General features: G+C 42.9%; 1 protein-coding gene across 3 annotated transcripts in view; it reads left to right on the top strand.

Annotated features, from left to right (window-relative positions):
• sytl5 (synaptotagmin-like 5) overlaps positions 1 to 15478 on the top strand; it is a 338284-nt gene that overhangs the window by 180657 nt on the left and 142149 nt on the right. For 2 of the 3 annotated variants that reach the window (XM_072513890.1, XM_072513891.1), the window contains exon 1: positions 9155 to 9501. In XM_072513890.1, the coding sequence (XP_072369991.1) occupies positions 9383 to 9501 (119 nt within the window). In that variant the 5' untranslated portion in view covers positions 9155 to 9382. Of the gene's footprint in view, positions 1 to 9000; positions 9502 to 15478 lie in introns of those variants that run through there. The other variant, XM_072513889.1, reaches the window with a different exon arrangement.

The raw sequence follows: 15478 nt of genomic DNA, 5'->3' as shown, positions 1-15478 counted from the left end.
ATTGGTTGGAATTTTACAGGAATAGTTCAACTGGTGCCGATCCCCCTTTGAAAACTTTGGTATGTTGCAGTAAGTTCCAGAGTGATGAACTGTTCATTACTGATTTACACCTTTGGCATTTAGTTTCACTGCACACAACCTGGGTTATTATCCCTGCATTAAGTCTTAATTATTTATTTCTGAATGACTGAAGATTAAGACACCCTGCACATTAAAGCCATTGGGCTGGATTCTCCGCACCCTGACGCTGAAATCGCGTCCGGCGCCGGGGTAGAGAATCCATTTCCACACGTGGAATTGGGATCAGCGCCAGTTCCTCGATTCTCCGGCTCCCAAACACGCCACGTCACCCCCTACTTGTGGCCATTGCCAGAGGCCCGTCCCGCTATTCTCCGCCCCTAACCAGCCGAAGTTCCGACGGCGTGGATCAAATGTGGTCCTGCTGTTCGGGATACACAAGTGGCAGCTGTAGATTCAGTCTGTGGCCACTATGATCGGAGGGCAGGGGGGGGGGCCTCATATGGGACCGGGCTATTTTTGGGTGGGCGGTCATCGGGGGCACTATTTATGTGGTCCAGCTTCGGTCTGAGTCCGCTATGGAGCACGGCACGGCCTCTGAACCGGAAGTGCAGGGACCCGTATCTGTAGCTGGTGCTGCGAGTTTCACGACGGGTCCCTGCTAGCCCCCTGCAGGGCTGTGAAAATGTGGCCTTTTGACGCCAGTTTTTCCGCAGTAAAAGGCCACAGTTTTCACGATGGTGTGGGGTCATAGTCCCTGAAACGGAGAATCCAACCCATTATCTTTTTCTTTGTGCAGGGCCACAATATAAATTCTGTGTAGCATTCAGGGTTCAATTTAAAAACCCAACTGTTTTCAAAACTCTACTCCAACTGAAGGAGTTTAAAAAAAATGTTTGAACAGGTTTAGGATGGTGGAGGTCATTCCTCTATTTGCTGCCTTCATTCTCTTGTTGTGACCTTGAGTAATGTGTATAAGATTGGTTCTCAATTTTTTTGAATTGATCTCAAAACATCTATACAGGAGAATGAAGGAATATGTTCTCCATTAGCTTTCATATGTACAGTAAAAACAGTTTAAAAATAACTTGCACATAAAGAACCAGTTCTAAGTTTGTCCAATGGATTTATTTCCATTCGTGCATGGGATTTCGGCATCACAGGCAAGGCAGCATTTGTTGCTCCTGCAAAACTGGTGATGAGCTATCACCGCAATGTTGTTCAGCAGAGAGTTTGACTATTTTGACCCAGTGGCAGTATATTGCCACGTCAAGATGAAGCTTGACTGTGCAGAGGAACTCGCAGATAGCAGAACTCCCAGGCACTTCCTCCCTATGTCCTTCAAGGTGGTAGATGTTGGAGGTTTGGAGGATGTTGTAAATTGTAGAAGGAGTTTTTGCAAGTTGCTGCTCTGCACATTTTAAATGATACACAATGCAACCAAGGTGTACTAGTGCTAGACAGAGTGAACGTTTAAGGTGCTGGATGAGGTACCAATAAAGCAGGTTGCACTGCTCCTGGATGGTGTCTTATGGAATGAAAACCGCTTATTGTCACAAGTAAGCTTCAAATGAAGTTACTGTGAAAAGCCCCTAGTCGCACATTCCGGTGCCTGTTCGGGGAGGCTGGTACGGGAATTGAACCGTGCTGCTGGCCTGCCTTGGTCTGCTTTCAAAGCCAGCGATTTAGCCCAGTGTGCTAAACCAGCCCCTTATGGGGGCTAAACTTATGGAGTGCTGTTGGAGGTGCACTCATCTAGGCAAGTGGAGAGCATTCCATCACACTCCTAACTTGTCCGTTGTAGATGAGGGAAAAGCTTTGTAAGTGTGTCACTTGTTGCAAAACACTTCGCCCCAGACATGCTTATAGTAGTATTCATATGATTGGTCCAGTTAAGTTGCTGATCAACTCCAGGAAGATGATCTAAAAACAGAAAATGCTAGAAAAACTTTGCAGCTCTGGCAGCATCTGTGGAGAGAGAAACAGTCAAGTTTTGAGTCCACTCGGGAGATGTGACGAGAACTAAACGTTTTCCAATCATCATCGAGCAAATGCATTTCTGTTCTTATATTGGAGAGAAGGTCATTGATAAAGCAGATGAAATGATTGGGACTAGGACACTTCCCGGAGGAACTCCCGCAGCACCCTCCTGGGGCTGAGATGATTGGCCTTCAAAAACCACAAGTAGCTTCCTTTTCACAAAGTACACATACAATACAATGTTAAATAGTGTCGGAGCAAGTCATGATCAATGTACCGCTTGCTCAGAGCACACAGTTAGTACTGCTTCCAGATTTTGTTGCTATAACACAAAGGTGACATTGAGCTGCAGGGTGAGAGCATGGAGGAGATTCATTAGTCAGATCGCTGGTCTAAAACTAGGGGCCATAACTATAGGATAGCCACTATTAAAAGCAATAAGGAATTTAGAAGAAACTCTTAGCCCAGAGAGCTGTTAGTATGTGGAATCTGCTATCACATGGGTTATTTGAGACAAATAGCATTCCTTGAAAGGAACAATTAAGTGAGGGAGAGAGATGTGCAAAATTGAGCTGGATGAAGTAGTGTCAGAGAAGGTTGGTGTGAAGCGTTAACATTGGCACAGCTCAGTTGTGCCAAATGGCCTGCTTATGTATTAAACAGATCTTTGTTTTCATTTTCATATGTCATGTGCTAATGCCTGCTTCAGGCATGGGTAAAGAATTCCTCTGGTTTGTTCTTACCCAATATAGAGGGCGCCACACCTCCAGTTGGAAATATTTGTGTGTTTCTTCATGCCACTTTGGGAACTTTGAAAGCCAAGTAGCACCTGAAAATTGGCTCCTGCATGACCCATTTCAAAACCCAAGTGTTTTTTTAAAAAATAACTTTAATGGTCGGGTTTTCACAATTGTTCATCGAGAGTAACAGGGCAATATGAATTAGATGACAAAGAATGGGGGCACAAATGACAGATACAGCAGTAAAATGTGAAACAAATAGCAAAACAAAGGAGTAAGAGGACAAAATTAAAGGCAGTCCAAAAAATGAGATAACAAACAGAGATAAATGAAAAGTATGTACAGAAAGAATGAAAGCTGAATGTAAAGAAACTCAGCCAAGTTTTTAAAAACTGTATCGGGATTGATATTGAATTTATTGTAAAGAAATGGTATTGGAGTGAATAGTGAATTACAAATATTATAGTCACACCTTGGATTCAAAAAAACCTGTGTGCTCACAGGTAGAAAGTGCATAAAGGATAAAAATGTTTGCAACAGTTAAAGGAAAATTATATAAACATTGGATTTTGAAGCACAAACATCCCGGTTGGCAACAGATGGTACAAAGCATTAAATTTAGTATGAATAAAATGATCACTTAACATAAAACTCAGGAGAATTTAGCAACATTATATTGGACACCATCTCATGTTCAAATCATTTGTCATGAAAAGCAAATAAATGCACCTTATTTTGTATGTGGATAGCAGCAGGTGGAGGTGGATGAGAATGAGTCATGCATGCAGTTACTTTTGAAAAGAAAAAAACACTTTCTTTTCACAGCTAGAAGTGGGAGGACATTAGGACATCAAATTGAGCAACTGGAAAGCTTATTCCATCCACTGCTGTTTTGTATTACTGATGACTGTAGAATAAAATGGATAATTTACTGATAGTTTTAGTGATGTAAGTTTTATTGATGTGCAGCATTTAAAACAACTAACATCAGAATGTCTTGTCTGGAGATATCCGTGTCACAATACAGCTTTATTTCATTAATGCTAACTGTTGATGCTTCTCTGTTTTGTAGGACATTCTGTTTTTGACAAGCATCTTAAAATGCAGCCAGTATTCGTTAACTCGCCTATATACTAGGCTGCAGTAGTCAGATCCATGCAGTATATCACAGGCTACGTGCCTAGTTATATAGCAATGTCAGCATTGTTTTCTATTGTGAAATAATAGTATATTAGTGCCTGCTTTGGACACCCTTTACATGAAAATTAGACTACAGTGACACAATAGGATGAAAAATGCAACAGGCTAACCTAACACTAATGCAAGTTCAGCGTAATTCAATATTTTCTAAAAAAAAATTTCAAAAAACTGATTACTTGGTCTTTCAACTCTATGCTGTTTGTGGAACCGTGCTGTGTATAATTGTCCCAATTGTCTACATAGATTACACTTAAAATGTAACCGTTTGTTATGAAGCATTTCTGAACTATTCTATGGATGCTATATAAATGTATTAAGTTTTTTTTAATATTGCCATACAAAATGTTACGATGAGTGACTGATTGGCAACTAACAAGCACCAAGAATGCCAGAAAAAGATTCCTCAGTGTCTGTTGCTAATCTAGATTGGCCAGTGTCATGGGCATGTAGGTGGCACACTTCTGTCCCATTTTTCACGGAGTATGCTGTATGGACAGTCTCAGGACATCACCTGAGACCCTCCCTCCAGCCCCGCCCCAATCTGGGGGGGGGAGCTGTTCCGCTGGCAGGGGGGCCTTCGTCAGGGACTGGTGGGGGGGGGTTCCGGGGGTGGTGAGGGTGGTCACGGAGGACATATTTTAGCAGGCTGGGTCTGGGGGCTTTACGCTGGGCGACTGCTAGTCCCCCCCATCGGACGGAGGATTGGTGTGGAGGGGCGCCCACTTTCTGGTCGTAAGACCAGACAGATCCTGCGGACATAGCCACATGATCGGAGAATCCAGCCCACTGTTCTCAGAGGAATGCTGCATATAAATGGAAGCAGTGAATGAAGAGCTGAGGGGTGAGAGAAAATTGCCAATACTGCCTTCATTGACTTATGATGAAAGGGCACCAGTGAACACATTATTCACCATGGTATAGGTCCTGAGCACTGATCATTATATTTGCTAAAATTAATAGTTCTGGAATGAGGAGAAAGAAAGATTCAGGTGGTCGAGAGGAAATCGAAAGATTTGGATTGCAATATATCAGGTTCTTCGTCATTTGGTTGGTAGTCATGGAATCCTAGGCTACATTAATGCATGGGGCATTATTAAAAATAATCTTTATTAGTGCCACAAGTTGGCTTACATTACCACTGCAATGAAGTTCTTATAGTATTCATAAGAACCTAAAAAGGTAGGAATGAGAAAAGGTGACAAGGTTAGTCCTTAATGTTAATGGGTAAAATTGGGAAGCACCAATCCTAACTTTAAACAAAGCTGAAGATGGTGAATCTTATTATTACAGGATCTTGACTTCGACATCCTCTCTAGTAGAGCAATACCAAATTGTCACTCTTTTATAAACACTCTTGAGTATCTTACATTTTAGGGTTGTGCTTATACAGGCTGACATCCAACTATGCAGCTTAGCAACATCAGACATATTCAATAATGAGCTGGTTCTCTGCTCCATTAGATGTTCAAACTGGCAATGAAGACAAATATTAATCATTTTGTATCTTTAGCATACAGTGGTTAGCACTGTTGCTTCACAGCACCAGGGTCCCAGGTTCGATTCCCGGCTTGGGTCACTGTCCGTGCAGAGTCTGCACATTCTTCCGTGTCAGCGTGAGTTTCCTCCCGGGTGCTCCGGTTTCTTCCCACAAGTCCCGAAAGACGTGTTTGTTAGGTGAATTGGACATTCTGAATTCTCCCTCCATGTACCTGGACAGGCGCTGGAGTGTGGCATCTAGGGGCTTTTCACAGTAACTTTATTTGCAGTGTTAATGTAAGCCTACTTGTGACAATAAAAGATTATTATATTATATATTTCTTCAATTTTTTTAAAGATATGTCTAGCAATTACTTGTTGAGATGAAAATCAGCAGCCTACTCCATTGCAAACACATTGACCATCTTCCTTTGTTTGGGGTTGTACCTAACACAAAGGAAAATGCGTGTGGTTGTTGGAGGACAATCACTTCAGTCCCAGGACACTGCTGCAGAAGTTCCTCAGGGTAGTGTCCTAGGACCAACCAACTTTGGTTGCTTCATCAGTGACCTTCCCTCCATTGTAAGGTTGGAGCTGGCGATATTTGTTGATGCTTGTACAATTTTAAGCACCTTTCATGACTCCCCAGATACTGAAACAGTCTGTTTCCGTATGCAGGCAGACCTGGGCAATATTCAGGCTTGGGCTGATGAATGGCAAGTAAAGCACACACCACACAAGTACCAGGCAATGGCAAGCTACAAAAAGACAGAATCTAACCATCTCCTGTTGACATTCAATGGCATTACCCATCACTGAATTCCCCACAATCAACACCCTGGGGATTGCTATGGACTAGAAACCAAAATGGACCAAACATAAGCTAAATCAGACCCTGGCTGCAAGAGCAAGTCAGAGGTTTGCAATTGTGCAGAGAGGAACACATCTATATCCCCAAAGCCTGCCCATCATCCACAGCGCACAAGTCAGGATTGTAATGGAACATACTCCACTTCCCTGGATGAGTGCAACTCCAACAACATTCGAAGCTCAACACCTCCACCGAGGACAAAGTATCCCACTTGATTGGCACCTCACCCCCACCTTAAACATACACTCCTCCCCCACCGAAGCACAGTGGCAGAAGTGTTTATTATCTACAAGATCCAGAGCACCAACTCGCCTAGGCTCCATCACCCACCTTCCTAACTTGTGATCTGTGCTGCCTTAAAGTACAAAGGCAACAGATGCATGGGCATAAGCTCCCCTCCATATCCTCCTGTCATGGAACTATATCAGTGTTCCTTCACTGTCGCTAGAACTTCCTTCCTATTGACACTGTGTGGACTGACAACATATGGACTGCTGTGGTTCAAGAAAGCGGCTTATCACCACTTTCTTGAGGGTAAGTAGGGATAGGCATTAAATGCTGGCCGAGCTAGCCCACATCTTGTGAACAAATTTTTAAAAACGTATATACTTCATGATCAAACTCACTTCAATTCGCACAACTTGGCTTCATGTAATAGTTTAACATACTGGGCTTCCTCACATCAGGTGGATCGACTTGCTTGGCTTAAAAGTAATTTTAGCTATGGTCCTGTATTCTAATCTTGCAATCTTTGCCTGTCCTGACTGTCCTTTGTTTCTGTAAAAATAGCAACTACTGTGGTCTTTTTCCAAATCTCTCTTCTGTCTGTCCCTCTCTCTCTTTACATCCAAAAGAGTTCAGACACTGTGTTGAAGTGTTTGTCAGTTGCCAAAGAAGGATAATAAATTGCTTAATATTTACAATCCATAAGATAACCCTGTCAAAGATTGTTTATTCACATTTAGGCCTCTTATCCTGTCTTTTTTAATCTTGTGTGAATGAAGTATGCATTAAAGCATCCAGGGCGAGATCGACCAGCCGCGTTACACCTGAAAGGCGGTGCGCGCAATGCAACCGATAGATGCTGGGAGATCCTCTTCTGGGATCTACCCAGCTTGCCATGCCTTGCAAGATTTATCACAATCTCGCAAGACATTGCGATATGCATCCTACCCGTTGTGGCCAGGATCAATTTTCAGCAAATCTGCATATTAGAGTGAGATAGCTAGTATCACTCAAATATGCACACCCACAATCTACCCAAGGCATGGGATCTAACCTCGCCACCTTGGAGATCTCGGGTGAGTGCTGGTCTCTACAAATGGGGACCAGATGAAATGGCAGTCCCGGGGATTGGAGGCCCCCAGATGCTTGCCCTCTAGACAGGGTGGCACCCTGCACTGCTGGTGTCACCTGAGGCCAAGGTGGCAATTTTGCATTTTTCCCGCAATGGGGATCGGGCCTCGAGGTGACCTGCCCGCGCGGGTGTGGGGGTGCTGAGGACCTCCTTATGGGTGAGTTGGGGGTGTGGGGTTCAGGGGTCGTGGCGGAGGGTAGCGAGATCTCATCCTGCACTGAGGAGTCCTGGCGAGCGGAGTTCCTCAATGCAGGAACCGGGTTGTGTAGTGAGGGTGTATACCCTTGCCATTCGACACTGCAGAAAGTAGGGACCTATCTATCGAGTTCCTGAGCCTGTATGGCATGAAATGTTATTTTTCATCCGAAGCCTGATTTTGACGTTCAAAGCAATGTACTCCGGTTTAGTAATAGATATCTCCCGTTCACGGTGATGTACTCTGCTTTCGTAATAGATATCTCCTGATTTTTTTTCCCCCCACGTCTTTATTGAAAAATAAAATTATAATTTGTTTTCCAAAACAAACTCCAATCCGTCCTCAATCAAACTACAAAGTGGTGACTCTTTCCCATGCTACTTTAAAATCCCTCTCATTTTACCGTTTCTCTACTCCACCACTGCTAAAATGCATAATTTCTTCCCAAAACACTAATACCCTAGTTTGGATAAGATTCGGAGCTTCACATTACGCTCGCCCGTAGAGAAGGAGCTGCATTCACCATTTAATTGGCAGAATTTTACTGCAGCACTAGACACACACTTCCAATTAATTTCCCATTTTTTGCCCCACCAGCCATTCTCTGGTTCTAAGTGATATTAGTACCAATTTAGGAACACTGTGTGCTGCAACCTCATGCACCCAGGAGTGGGATTGGAGTTGCATTTCACATATGACACTTAGAGCCAGTAAATGCAAGAACCTTTCATCCCCTCAATTTGAGATGGATCTGTACAGACCATTGCCTAAATGAGTCACCCGGTTTAGATACAGGTTCCTGCTAACAAACCAATCGGCAAGTCAAAATGAATATTTTCATTTTTAACTGCTCTGCTAACCAGGTTAGCTAAAAAGGTAGCTTTGGAGTGAGCCAATACTGTGTTACTAAACTGTTATATAAAGTTGCAATTAGTTACTCGGGTACTGTGACTAAATATTAATATTTGTCACATTGTTAAATTAATTACTTCTAAAATATACCATTTCCAGGATAGTAATTGATTAATTGTGAACAACAATCTATTTTTTCCATTTCGGACATGCCAGGCTCAATGATTACCAAACTAGCTAGTTGATATTAACAAGGTTTAAGAATATATTTTATTGACTTAACTTTTGCTTTCCCTTTTTAACAACAAAGGTGACCCCCCGAGCTCAAAAGAAGTAAATGTGTACGTTTTCAGGTGCCCACATGGATTGATGTTGGGATCGATGCGATGGGAACTGGAAGATACTGACTTTGTTTCACAAGATATTGTTGAAAAATTGCTTTGAGGGAACACTGTCGATTTGCACATCCTGAAAAAGTATTAACAGCGCCACTCTAAGAGTTACTTTTGGAGAGAATACACTTAATCATGTTCGTTGGAAAGATTTCCACCTTGAACCATTTCTGTTCGCATTTGTTACGTTCACTTCATTGACTCCTGAATTTTCGCCCAGTAATTTTCTTCTCAACTAATCTTCATTACCAGCGCCACCACATCCAAGGAGAGTGTTGTTAAGATTGCCACTGCAGAAGCATGTCCAAAACTACTGAGATTGTCAATCTGTCATTCTTATTGGACAATGAAAAGGAAATGATTTTGGAAGTTTTACACCGCGATGAACAGTTGAGAAAAGTTGAAGAGAAGCGAATACGGTGAGTGAAATGTGGGGGAAGTATTGATCTAACTTACAAATTGGCAGAAGCATTACTAGCCAATACAATAAATTCAATTTGCACCCAGATCATGTATTCACACAGATGTTTTTGTGGCTCGTGCACTTTTTATTGCTTTCATAAATGGGAAAGAAAAATGAGCAGAAGGTTGATCGGTCTCATTTTTGTACAGTTTTCTGTACATGGTAAATTCTGGATAGGCATATTCCCAAAGATAAAATCACAGGACAGTGTAATTCAGTCCACTTTTATGCACCTTTTAGTGGTTAATACAAGGGCAGGAGATTTGAGAGTTAAGTTAATTCACCCAGCTTCAATAAGAGAATGTGTGTAGCATGCTAGGAGAAGAGCCTTGTGATGAAGCTGGAGATTGATGAGGAAAGCAGCAAAATACAATAAAGTCTCTTGAGCAATTATGTTGGTACGGGGACGAAAACAAAAAGTATTGTTACAGAAGTGTATGTAATAGATAAAACAAATGTACTAATGTTGTTTCGTTAAAGGCTCAGATGTTTGTGAGTCAGGTTGACTTGGCAGCCCTTTAAAAACGCGAGTGGGTCCAGATTCCTCCTGACCCAATTCCCAAGCTGTGCAATTTTCGAGAGTGCCTTTAAAGCCAGCACTACACTGCTTTGTGTCAGAAGTCCACATCTGGCACTCCTGACCTGGCTAGCTCCATTATGGGGTTAGGCATGTCCTCTTCCCCTGCATTTTTCATCTATTTTACAAATTGGAAGGAGCATTAACAGCCAATACAATAAATTCAATTTGTACCCAGATCATGTATTCACACAGGGGCGGGCCAGATTTTTAATGATTTGTGGTTACAGCCCTTCAAAGAAGTCATGAATCCTAATGTGCATGAGGAAACTTTTTAAAAGGCAAATTCAAAAGATCCCACTCATGCCCCTATGCCAAGTTCCATGGGCAGGCTTTACCTTTTAACTCACCCTCTATGTCCCCTTCTGCCCCCCCCCCCCCCCCCCCCCCCCCGGTGTCAAGCTCTGACCCTTCCATACCCACTGGTTCTGGGAAGTGTACAACGGGAACATTGCAGTGTTAAGTTTGATTTTGTAAGACAATTTTTTTTTTTAATGGACTCTGTTGATTCATCTCTCCTATAAAAAAGGTCTTGAGGGCAGAGGCTGGCATAGGGGCCATGAGGGGACATAGGGAGTGGATGGAATGGGAGCATGAGGGGCCTGAGGGGATGGATTGGATTGGGGAGTGTTTGGAGAGCAAAGGAGGGGTAAGGGATGGAGGACCATTGTTTTTAACTTGGCTAAAATTTCACGGCATCGAGGCAAGCCTTTTAAACAGCCCACTTCCACACCCACCTTCGGCTGGCCCGAACCCAACTTGCACCTGGCCCCCACCAATGAAGATGTTGTCTTGGCAGGCACTTGTCCCTCAACTGGACAGGCCACGCCGGGAGCTTTTCTGATTTCTCCCCCCCCCCCCCCCACCCACCCTCCTCAAAAGTGAAAGCCAGGCCATTATACAAGACAAATGACACTCGCTGCCTATCTCAACTCTATTTTTGAGGACTGAATCCAAAATCACTTGACACAATTCATTTTATTGATTGATCTCATAATAGGAAATGATAGAAGTGTACATGATTAATGAATGAGTAACACCTACAAGGCCAAGTCTGCTCTAATAGCACTGGCAATACACAGTTGCCTGGAAACTGCTGTCAAATAATATTGCCTCACAGCATGCTACAAATGTGCTAAAATGTACATCAACTAAGCATGTTCCTCTCAGTATCCACTCCAGTGACAACCGTTTCTACTATATTTGGTATTTGCTTCCTTTGCCCTTTTGTGCTCTGTTTGAAATAACCGCAGCACAATCATTAAAATTAGCATAACATTTTATTTGAACATTTATCAGTAATTCATTACTGATCATTACTTTTTCTTCAATAAAATACAAGACGCGTTTGCATATTGACACAATACCTAAGGATTAATAATTTGAAGTACAGATTTTGAATGGTCGTTCAGATTTATATTTGCAAGTGTTTAAAGAAATGATGCAGCATCAATCCAACCGAGTTTCAAGGAAGGTTACAGGTGCTGGTATCATTGTTGCTGTAAGGAGCTGATGTGCAATGCAAGAAAGAAGATCATGATTGCAATGTGTAATGAATAAAGTAGATTATCTTCAGTCCATAGCCCACCTACCTTTCCAAATGGGTGGGCTATTAATTCCCATAGTAGCACACGTTTTGTGGCTGGTCTTGTACATTTTCATTATTATATATGCTCAAATCAAATTATTGTTCCCTTTCCACTTTCTTACAAAACTCCGCCCTGGAACTGCTACCCCATTTCTTTTATCTTTCCATCTAATCTCCTGACTGTTGTGCAAGCCAAGGACTTGAAAAAGGTTTGATGTGGATTGGTTAATCTTTTCTTTCTTAATGATCCTGTTTTTTTAATAAAGTCTACAGATTAAGGATGTTTTCTCACTTACAAAATTTGCAATCTCCCTTGTTGACCTGTAACAATAGATACTTAAATAAGAACATAAGAAAAAGGAGCACAAGTGGGCCATTTGGCTTCTCAAACCTACTCCACCATGGGGCAGCACGGTGGTGCAGTGAGTTAGCCCTGCTTCCTCACGGCGCCGAGGTTCAGGTTCGATCCTGGCTCTGGGTCACTGACCGGGTGGAGTTTGCACATTCTCCCCGTGTTTGCGTGGGTTTCGCCCCCATGACCCAATGATGTGTAGGTTAGGTGCATTGGCCATGCTAAATTGCTCCTTAATTGGAAAAAATGAATTGGGTACTCTAAATTTTTTTTTAAAAACCTGCTCCGCCATTCAATAAGATCATGCCACATTGCTCCACTTTCCCGTCTGCCACCGCCACCCCACCCCCCATAACTCTTGACTCCCTTGTCAATCACAAATCTGCCTAACTCAGCCCAGAATATATTCAATGACCCAGCTACCTTTGCTCTCTGGGGAAGAGAATTCCAAATACTAGCCAGCCTCTGAGAAGACATTCCTCCTCATCTCTAACTTTTATAGGAGATCCTTTATTTTGAAACTGTGCCCCCCCCACCTCGTTCCAGGCTCCCCCATGAGGGGAATCATATTCTCAACATTTTCTCTGGCGGGCAGCTTCAGAATCGTATGTTAAAATAAGGTCACCTTTCATTGTTCGAAACCCCACACTCACCCAGCGACTGGAAATTCCTGCCTGAGGCCAATGGACCTTTACATGGTCCGTGCCCCACCTGTGATGGTCTTGCAGCGGAGTGGCTGAAGAATCCTAACCCAGAGGCTCAACCTACTAACCTTTCCTCAGAAAATAAGCCCCTCATTCCAGGAATCAGCCTGCTGAGCCTTCTCTGAACTCTTTCCAATGCAAGTATTTTCCTTTTTCAGTGCCTGCCGATGCACCCCATTCCAGGTAACTATATAAGTGTAAACATTGTAGTGTTTCTACTTGAAGTTCAAAGACAATCGCATGCAGATGATCCCTCACTGGTTCCTTTTTCTATAATGGTGATGAGATCCTAGCCCTTGCACTGTTACAACCTAACCATGTAATTTGAGGGAGAAAAGTCCAGACAGGTACGTTCTATAAATCCTGCAATGAATGTCCGGCTTTATGGGGATTATCTAGTCAGATCAGTCAATCAGAATCTACGATGCAGTTGCTTCTTTGGGCTAGTAGGTCCTGGAAAGATATTGGCCCGGATGTTGTAGTCTGTGGTAATGTGAAGGCATACGATGCAGACTGCATAAATTGAATTCCTACTTTCCTCGTGGCTACAGAGGGAACTTGCTCTCCTGACTGTAGCATGGATCCATCGTTGAAGTGAGTAGGGAGATCTAGTCGTGAGACACAATTCCAGCAAACCCACACCTTTTTTGATATGATCTGAAAATATCCCCCTTGAGATCTGCCTTCAGCTCAATGACAGCTAAGTGTTTCTAAGCGTTTTAAATGTTTAATTTCTTCAACTTTTAATTCTAGGCGCCGGAATGTGGCGACTAGGGGCTTTTCACAGTAACTTCATTGAAGCCTACTTGTGACAATAAGCGATTATTATTATTATTAGCTCCCTCCAGTTGTTGGTGGGACCAAGGGGCTGGGTCTCATGTACAGTGTGGGGAAGGCATTATGAGCAGAGCCATGGTTGATGCGGGGGTGGAGAGTGAGCAAAACTGGGGCGCAGGGCATGGGCAGCATTAGGCCAACTCCCCAGAAGTTAGTTTCCATTGCGGTCCTCAATAGTGGCGAATGTCAGTGTTCACGGCTATTGGGATGGCAAGATCTGGGCCATTACCTTCAGAAAATCTCTTCTATTAAGAATCAAATTTGGCTGCAAAAAGGATTCATTGTTTGAAAGGTCACAAAAGATCATGGGGTCTTACTCCTCCTTTCAATGCACCCTACCATCCTTTTTTATTCCTTATCTTGGCTTCTATGAAAATAAAAACAATGATCTGTTTATCAGCTTTATCATCCTCTTGAATATTATTCCGATTTGATTTGGACAACAAGTATGGTGATGAATGGGATTTGTGAAGAGCGCATAAATGAGGTTGAAAGATTTTCTTGTTTTTTAACAAACATTTTATTAAGGCATTTATGGTTTTATACCAACAAAAGATACACAAGTAAATATAATTCAATGCGTAGAGGTTGAAAGATTTTCAAACAAACATTGCCCTCATCAATTCATTTAGCACAGTGGTTAGTACTGTTGCTTCACAGCTCCAGGATCCCAGGTTTGATTCCCGGCTTGGGTCACTGTGCAGAGTCTGAACGTTCTCCCCCTGTCTGCGTGGGTTTCCTCCCACAGTCCAAAGATGTGCAGGTTAGGTGGATCAGCCATGCTAAATTGCCCTTAGTGTCCAAAGAAAATGGTTAGGTGGGGTTATTGGGCTACAGGGGAGGTGTGGGCTTAAGTGGGGTGCTCTTTCCAAGGGCAGGTGCAGACTTGATGGGCCGAATGGCCTCCTTCTGCACTGTAAATTCTATGAAGACAACTTGAACTATTTTCAAACTACAGGATAAGACCAGCTAACCACACATACATTTTACATCTTTTGTTTTTCCAAATTGAAAGGTCAGTTCTTCACTGTTAGATTTTACAGCAGATTTCATATTCTTTGAATATTAATCTCTATTTGTCGCAAGCTAATTTGCTTGCATCCATTACCTGGTGATGCCATTAGCCACCCAAATTGAATCTCCACAAAAATGTTAACATGTTGCTGCAAAATGATTATTGCAAAAAGGTTTGTGCTGAGTGCCATTTAGACACCAGTAGAATTTTCTCGTAATTGCACCTGATCTTCTGCCACAACTCCAAGTAATCAGCAAAAACTTTGGAGAAATTGCACCTGAACAGAGCTGATCTAGCCAAGCAGCTGTATTCTTTAATGAACTGCTTCTGGAAGCTCCATTTCTGCTGCTCCCCTGAGATATTTCACTCCCACTGGGCCAACTCTTGATCTCTTCCTGCTGTTTCCCAGGCTGCGAAATGATCTCTGCTTTGCCATCTGCTTACTTTCCATGTCAGCTGACTCTGCTTCGCTTCACTCATCCTCCAGTCCTCCTCCAATGACATTTACTAGACTCTGTGGACTAGCTCCTCATGTTCCTGCTGCTGACCTTGCTGCTGATCTGTATGGTCCTACAGCAATTTCCCTGTTCAGCTCTCTTGTCTGCACTCTTCTGATCAGTGGGTGCTTTACCCTACCCAGCTCCCTAGCCTGTCTTGTTTTTGGCTCTTGGTTTTCATTTATACTGGATCTACTGGTGTGCTGACAGCTGAGGCCATCATTCATCTCCTCACTCAAGGCCAACGCTCTGCTCCTTCTGATTCCATTGGATAACCACCTCACCAACTCTTGTAGCTTCATTATTCATGTTGCGCATATCATGACTAGGTCATCTCTAATGCATACCTTATATCCTTTACCA

The sequence above is a fragment of the Scyliorhinus torazame genome, chromosome 8, assembly GCF_047496885.1.
Source record: "Scyliorhinus torazame isolate Kashiwa2021f chromosome 8, sScyTor2.1, whole genome shotgun sequence".
Classification (NCBI taxonomy): domain Eukaryota; kingdom Metazoa; phylum Chordata; class Chondrichthyes; order Carcharhiniformes; family Scyliorhinidae; genus Scyliorhinus; species Scyliorhinus torazame.
Note: the sequence above shows the minus strand (reverse complement) of the source record. Positions and strands in the feature narration are given on the sequence as shown.